Here is an 8,144-nt window from a genome sequence, read left to right on the forward strand (position 1 = left end):
AAAAAATATACAAATATTATTTTAAAAAAATATTTTTTATAAATTATATGTATTCCAGATATAGTGCTAAAAATTTTGTTATAGTTATATCTCAGGTACACTATATCCGATTTAGCACAAATTTTTAAATTGTATCTTAATTGTAGAATTTTAATAGTTTTTGTTATATTTTTTTATTTGTAATATCAAATATTCAAAATAAATATTTTTCATTAATATTATAAAAATTGAGAGCCTTAGTATATTTTACGTCATAATTGACATTAGTTATAAATTTTCTTACTAAAAACAATAGCTATTGCCTATTGGCATGATATTAAAATTCAAATTCAACTTGAAAAAAAAAATACTAAAACTAAAGAAAGGTCAACAAATAGTGGTGGTACAATTTTGTTATCTTTTTAATGTAATTGTCTCTTATTTTTATCTTAATAAAATAATAAATCTGTTATACCCACTGTAAGAAGTTAATTAACATTTTCCCTTTTTTATATCATTCTCTTAGTAGACACAACATGTGTCAATAATTTCGTGACTCAAATGAAATATTTATATATTTGCATTTGTACTGTATAATTCACCTACATAATTTAATCCGTTATCTTTCAATTTCAAAATTAACATAGGAGGGCCTATATTTGAAGAGGGAATAATTAAGAATAAATATAAGAACTAACTTTTAATTAGTCAACCGTAATTACTTTTTCATTGTAAAATTTATTTTAACCCTCATATTACATTTAAGAGTTGGAGTTTAAAATTTAAAATTTAATATAAGAAACAATTTAAAAAAAAAGTTGACTAATATTAACTGAAAAAACTGATTCTTTAGTTGAACTGAGTGACTAACTCTGCAATTGAATCAAAATTCAAAAGCATTTAAAGCAAATAGTGCAATTCGAATTAGAAACAGGTAATTTTTTTTTTTTTAATGATCAAGTACATCCTACAATAAAATGCGCATATCTTTTTAAAATCTTATCTTTAAAAAAATTTAAAGGAACTAAAACTTTCAATTGGATAACATCATATCATATCATATCATAATAATAAGATCATAACTGTAATAACTAATAAGATTATTAAAACTTTTAACTTCAGATTTCGATTGTATTTCACTATATATATATAAACCCCATTAACTAATCCTCCTCTACACATAATTAAGCTACCTATATTATAATCGTTTAATGAATTTGTTTCTTGTTAATCTGAAGTTACAATAATGTCTTATCTTTTCCGCATGATCGTTCTCCTCCTGGTCCTCCTAGCAAACCCTTTGATTGTTCACTCCAGAATCCTAAGATCATCAAGCGATAGTAATGTTCACTCGCAACGAAGCTTTGATTCCATTGATAATCAGAAATCAAAACTAGATGCTGAAGCAGTTGCTGGAGCTAGAAGGTATCTAAAGGAATTTGGATACCTACAAGAACAGGACCATGATGATTTTGAGGGAGCAATCAAGAAGTTCCAAAAATACTACAATCTAGAAGTCTCTGGAAAACTTGATTCGCAAACCAACAAAATTATGTCAATGCCAAGGTGTGGTATCCCTGATCATCACCGTCACCTTCACCATCACCTTCACCGCCATCACCGTGGTTTCTCTAAAAACCTACTGAAGGTTACATCAAAGTATGCATTCTCTAAAGATGCCCCTTCATGGCCTAATAATAAGAGAAACCTCACCTACAGTTTTGACCCATCAGGTTAGTCACAAATAATAATATACATATTTTGCTTCTTAAGAGAACGGGTTTGAATTTGGCAAACACATTGCAAAAGGAAAAAACACGTTTCACCTTCTTGAAAGCTTCAATTTTTGGTTTAGCTAATTTTTTCTTCATAAAGGTAGAAGTGATTTTATATTCAAAATTACGCTTAGAAGAAGCAAAAATTCTTAACTTCTGCGTTTTACTAATGGACTTTTAGCCATTAACACTTAACATTTATCTTCTTTTTACCCAACTTTATCCTTATGTTATTGTATTATTTATTACATTTTTATTATTTCTTTTTAATATGAACTTTTTTCTATTTTTTGTTTTTATTTTTTATTAATTTTTTATTTGACATTATACACTTTTATAATATAATTTATTGATCTCATTAGGTAAAATAAATTAAACAAAAAAAAACTTAAACTATAAATAATAATAATAAACAATTATAGTATAATAAAAAAGAGTATTAACAATATATTATATAAAAATATATTAAAAAATTATAAAATAATATTTATTTTATTAAAATTAATTCTGGTATAAAATTGCCAAACATAAATTATATTAACATAAATTTATTTCTACTCAAAATCAATTCTATAAAATCATTTTTATTTAAACTCTAATTTGACAAACTACAATCCAAATACACACTAATTCTATCCATTTGGTTTTGGTTTTTAGAACCTTGTGCACAATAGTATAAAACTTATTATTTTTACTGTTTCTGATGTAACAAGTTTTTGGATGTGTCACTAAATGTCAGGTGTTTCAGTTGTGCCACAAGAGACTGTGAGAGAAGCCTTCAAACTAGCATTTTCAAAATGGTCACAGGTTTCACCCTTCACATTCAAGGAGACTCGAGGATACTCCGACATCGCGATCGGTTTCTACAGTGGCGAGCACGGCGATGGCGTGACCTTCAACAACACCATTGTTGCCCACGCTTATCCGCCAATTGATGGAAGGCTCCATGTTAATGCAGATAAAGGTTGGAGCATTAAGGATCCAATACAAGAAGATAAGAATATTCATAGAGGTGACACGTATGATTTGGTTTGGGTTGCAATGCATGAAATAGGGCACATTCTTGGACTTGACCACAGTAACGATGAAGATGCTATCATGTATCCGTTTATTGCTCCTCTTAAAAACAAGAGAGCGTTTGTTGTTGATGATGTTACTGGAATTCAGGAATTGTACTCATTGGGAGTTCAACGGGATTTTCATTATCCAAGTGCTATGGGATTTAGATTGCAAAGTTATCATCTCTTGATTGTTGCTATTTTTTGCTTATGGGTTATGTATATATTTTTGTCTGTGATGCTTTCGGTGTTCTTAGATTAATTCTAATTAGTATGCTAGTTAATTGGGTTTAGTGTAGAGACTAAGTTTTAACTTGGCTTTGTAGGAAGATGAATGTCTTGTAGAATTAAGTAGAGAATTGATATCTTGTAAATTGTTCTGACTTATTATGTTCAATTCAGCGTAATTCTATTTTGATAGCATGCAAGATCAGATTATTCTAACTTGATATACATTCAACATTTTGATATCTTTTAGAATACAATAAAAATAGAGCTCATAAAGAACAAAAACTCAGATCAATTTTTCATTGTGGTTTACGTTCGGTACATTCCACACAAACGACTAATTCAAATTTACAACAGAGGTGCGCATAATAAATATTCCACCATCACCACCACCACCACCAAATTCCCCCCATCAAACAGAGTTATATCATTTAAAGAGCACCTTCCTCGCTTCCCTGATAACCACGAACAATAACCAAACCAAATTTAATAATCAAACTACAACAAAATAATCAAACATATGATAATAATTAAATATTGATGCACATGTTGCTTAGTAACACATAATTAAATCCTGTAAGAAGGAAAGAGATATATATACCTTGTTTGTTGAGTTAGACATCCTTGGCGATAAGTTCGCCGTTCAAGAGTTCTCTGTAAGCAGCAATGGGCCAACTGAATCCCCGGAAAACCAAGCGAGTGGCGAGTGGCACGTCGATGATGATCTCCTTCTGAGTCGGCTTCTTATCGTCCCTAATCGCAATCAGGTAGCTTCTTCCAACCCACCCGATCCACCCGGCGATGTACAAGAACAGGATCCCCGGAGTTATGAACTCTCCCCAGTGCCTCTGATCTCCGCTCACTATCAGATGCGGAAGCCCGTCCGAACCGCACAGCAGCCCCTGCTTCCCGTAGTTCTCGAACCGTCTCTTCGTCTTCTCGATCGTCGCCTTTATCGCCAGCGCCGGAGCGCTGTCCGGCGCGTAGTTCTTCAGCGATGATTCGAGCTTCTTGATCGACTGCTTCTGCCGCTTCGCGAATTGCTTCGACTCCTTGCAGGGAGTGAGGCCGGAGATGTCGGCGGCGGCGGGGAGGGGAGCGGAGAGGAGGATCGACGAGAGTGCTAAGGCGGCGGAGAAGGCCTTCAGCTTGGAGTCGGCGGTGTCGGTGCTGTTGTTAGCGGCGGAGGAGGGTGTTGGCGTGGCGGCGCTGCATATTATGGTGGTGGATTTAGGTTTTGTGAGGAAGGGTTTGAGGGAGGGCTTGGAGAGGTAATTAGTTGGGATTGTGAGAGACATGGTTGTTGTGGTTGTTGGGAGTGTGGAGTGTGTGAAGAAGGAGTGTGGTGAGGGAAGGTTTTTAGATTTGGAAATGGAAGATTGGTGGTGGGTGGTGCTGGATACTGGATAGTGGATAAGGTGAAGATGCTCACGTGGAGTGTTCTTATTGGTTTCTTTGGCTTCTTTCAGTTTCTGTTATCTCGCTCTTTGTGGGGATGGATAAGAAAAGAAATTTGAGTTTACATCCCCTTGATGCACCCGGTGAACCTGTCTCTCAAATAATTTCAATATATCTATAATCTAAATTAAAATAAACAGCCATTTGTGAATAAAATTGCTTACTTCCTTATCAAAAACCATGTTGGATTAATAAGTTCAATCTTCTTGTCCTTTTTTACTTGGAGAAATATATGGTAAAGATGTTGTTTTAAAGATGTGCCTACATGGCAAAATCTAAACCCCACATTCTAAAACCACACTTTTAACTTAAAACCATAACTCTTCACAAAGAAAAGCGTCACCTAATGAAAAAAAAGTAAATTAGAAGATTTAAGAGAAGAAATAATTAAATTATCAAAACTAATAGATCAAAAATTAATGATTTTAACCAATGTTAATTGTAATGACACTGAATTCTTAAAATCAATACAAAATGATTTTTCTCAAAATCTTTATTTTACTATAAGTTTTATTGAAGGACTTCAAAAACCTGAAAAAACTTACTTTTCACATGGAATTTCTAAAAAATGCTACCATGAAAATGATTCCCCACATCTTCATCATACTTTTAACCCACAATTAAATTCTATAGTAGATATGCTTGAAGAAATATTACTATCTATAAAATTTCAAAAAAATAAAGAAAAAGAGAATCCCAAAGAAGAAAAATTTCAAAATATAATCAACATAACAGACTTAAAAGTAAAACCACCATTGAAATTATGAATATTGAAGAAAAATTAGAAGAAGTTACAATGCTTTTTAAACAATTAAAAATGGCTCAAGAAAATAATATTATGGAACAAGGATTTCAAATAGAAGAAGAATTAGTAAATTCTGAAAACATAGAAAATGAAGAACACATTCTAGATTATTCAAGTGACGAAGAACCAGCAATTCCAATACAAGTAAAAAATGAAGCTGGAACATCTAAGGATAATCAATCTCAATTTAAATGGGAAACAGGTTTTGATAATTATGCTTTTAAAAAAGGATTTATAAATAAAGATTCAAAATATACAAAAATACCATCAAAATAAAACCAAATAATAGAAGAATTAGAAACAAAAACAACAGCTTATGATAAGATATTATATATAATGATGATTCTATATAAAGAATTTTTTGGAAAAAATATTATAGATCATAGACAAGAAGTCTATAATAAAGAATATCAAGAAGCAAAAAACCATTTAGCTAATATTCAGATATATGATCTATGTAATGTGGAGTCTTATATATGTGAATATAGAATACATTATTACAAATTAAGAGAAGAAGATAAAAATCATTATCTTAGTATGTACATAACAAAACTTCCATATCCTGCTAATGAATTTATAATGGGAAGATTTATAAGAGAAATAAATAGAGGAACAATTGAAAATAATTTTGGTGGAGCAACCTCTGCTATAAGAGAGGAAATAAAAGAACGTTGTATGCAAGAAGCAACTCAAAAAAGATTTGCAAATATAATCAGAATTTGCTGTCAGGATAATAAAGAAATACCTCAAAAATATGGTCTTAATAAAAATTTTCAAAGAAAAAGAAAATATCAATTTAGAAGAAGAAAATACTATCCAAACTGGAGAAAAAAGAGGTATTTTAAAAAAAGAAATAACAATAAAAACAAAAGACAAAAAAATAACTATTGCCCAAATAAAAAAGAAAACTGTAAGTGTTGGTATTGCCAAGAAGAAGGACACTATGCAAATGAATGTCCGAAAAAGAAGGATAAAAAAGATCTTACTAAACAAATAGAAATTGCTAAGTCTTGTTTTATGGAACCATTAGAAGAATCTGATGATAACTTAGACTATATTTTTGAATATGTCTCAGAAACAGACTCAGAGACTGAGTAATAATGCTACATTTATTACTATAAAAATAACAGAAAAATTTATAAATGCTTTCATAGATTCTGGAGCAACACAATGCTTTGCTAGTTCAAATATAAAACTTGATTGAAAAAAGTTAAAGAAACCATTAAGAGTTAGAATAGCTGACAAATCAATACATAAAATTGACCAAAAAGCAGAGATGGTTGAAATTTTTATTCAAAATTATAGATTCATTGTTCCATCTATATATATGTTAGATTCTGGAATGGAATTTATCATAGGAAATAACTTTTTAAAGCTATATCATCCATTCATTCAAGAATTAACATATATAGTTTTAAAAGCTCCACACGATTCTTCAATAAATCAAAAATCAAAACGTATAAAAATACCAACTACTACTATAGATAAGATCTTAAAATTCAAAATATTTTCTATACTAGAAACATGTTATTTAAATCCATACTTTCAGATAAACATTCCAAAAAATAATCTTGAAATAAAGATAGAAGAACTTTTGGATGAAATTTGTGCTGAAAATCCTTTAGATATTAAAAATACAAATAACGAATTAGTAAGTATTAAATTAAAAGATCCTATAAAAGAGATAAATGTTCCAAATAAAATTCCTTATTCTGCAAGAGATAGAGAAGAGTTCTCTCTAGAATGTAAAGATCTTTTGGAAAAAGGAATTATAAGATTAAGTAAAAGTCCTCATGCGGCTCCAGCTTTTTACGTTGAAAACAATAATGAAATTAAAAGGGGAAAACGAAGAATGGTAATAAACTACAAGAAGATGAATGAAGCAACTATTGGTGATGCTCATAAACTTCCAAGAAAAGACTCTATTTTAGAAAAAATCAAAGGAGCAACTTGGTTTTCATCTCTTAATGCAAAATCAGGATATTGGCAACTTCGTTTAGACGAAGAAACAAAGAAATTAACTGCTTTTACTTGCCCAACAAAAGAATCAACAAGTGTGTTGCTCTATGAATGGAATGTATTACTATTCGGATTAAAACAAGCCCCAGGTATTTATCAAAGATTTATGGAAGAAAATCTAAAGGAATTAAATGAATTTGTTTTAGTGTACATTGATGATATACTAATTTTTACAAAACAGGATAAACAAGATCATCTTTAAAAATTATTAATAGTTCTAGAAAGATGTAAAGAAAAAGGATTAGTTCTTAGCAAAAAGAAAGCAAGAATAGCAAAACAAGAAATAGAGTTTCTTGGATTAATTTTATCCGCTCAAGGAAAGCTAAAACTTCAACCAAATATTCTAGAAAACAAGGAAAGCTAAAACTTCAACCAAATGTTCTAGAAAAGGTAAATTTATTTCCTAATAAAATAGAAGATAGAAAACAATTACAAAGATTTTTGGGGTGTATAAATTATATTTCTGATCAAGGATTTTTAAAAAATATAACAGAATATACTAAAAGCTTATTTCCAAAAATAAGTACTAAAAAAGAATGAAAATGGGATGAAAAAGATAGTATGCAAATTCAAAGAATTAAAGAATTATGTGAAAAACTTCCAGAACTTTATATTCCAGAAGAAAATGACTACTTAATAGTAGAAACAGATGCCTCAGACATAACCTGGTTAGGATGTCTAAAAGCAAAGAAAGCTATAAAAAGTTTAGAACAAGAAAAAGAATCACTAGATTCTAAATATCCCCCAAAGGAATTACTTTGCAGGTATATTTCAGGGACTTTTACTCCAACAGAACAGAGATATACCACTCATGAAAAGGAA

At 30.4% G+C, this 8,144-nt stretch overlaps 3 protein-coding genes across 3 annotated transcripts; 2 read left to right on the plus strand and 1 right to left on the minus strand.

Annotated features, from left to right (window-relative positions):
• The first annotated feature begins 1,225 nt into the window (after window positions 1–1,225).
• Window positions 1,226–1,717, plus strand: LOC107483095 (metalloendoproteinase 5-MMP-like). Its single transcript, XM_016103709.3, has one exon. It carries the CDS (start codon window positions 1,226–1,228, stop codon window positions 1,715–1,717), a length of 492 nt encoding a protein of 163 aa, XP_015959195.3.
• A 741-nt stretch (window positions 1,718–2,458) lies between these two features.
• LOC127746559 (metalloendoproteinase 1-MMP-like) lies at window positions 2,459–3,185 on the plus strand. The gene has a single exon (XM_052260172.1). The coding sequence runs from the start codon at window positions 2,487–2,489 to the stop codon at window positions 3,072–3,074; it is 588 nt and encodes a 195-aa protein (XP_052116132.1). The 5' UTR covers window positions 2,459–2,486; the 3' UTR covers window positions 3,075–3,185.
• Window positions 3,186–3,312: 127 nt separating this feature from the next.
• On the minus strand, window positions 3,313–4,406 carry LOC107483127 (photosystem I reaction center subunit III, chloroplastic). Its single transcript, XM_016103749.3, has 2 exons — window positions 3,642–4,406; window positions 3,313–3,495 (listed from the first exon to the last, which is right to left on the minus strand). The coding sequence occupies exon 1, from the start codon at window positions 4,336–4,338 to the stop codon at window positions 3,655–3,657; it is 684 nt and encodes a 227-aa protein (XP_015959235.1). The 5' UTR covers window positions 4,339–4,406; the 3' UTR covers window positions 3,313–3,495; window positions 3,642–3,654.
• Between the last annotated feature and the right edge of the window lie 3,738 nt (window positions 4,407–8,144).

This window comes from Arachis duranensis, chromosome 4, assembly GCF_000817695.3.
Source record: "Arachis duranensis cultivar V14167 chromosome 4, aradu.V14167.gnm2.J7QH, whole genome shotgun sequence".
In the NCBI taxonomy this organism is placed as follows: Eukaryota; Viridiplantae; Streptophyta; class Magnoliopsida; order Fabales; family Fabaceae; genus Arachis; species Arachis duranensis.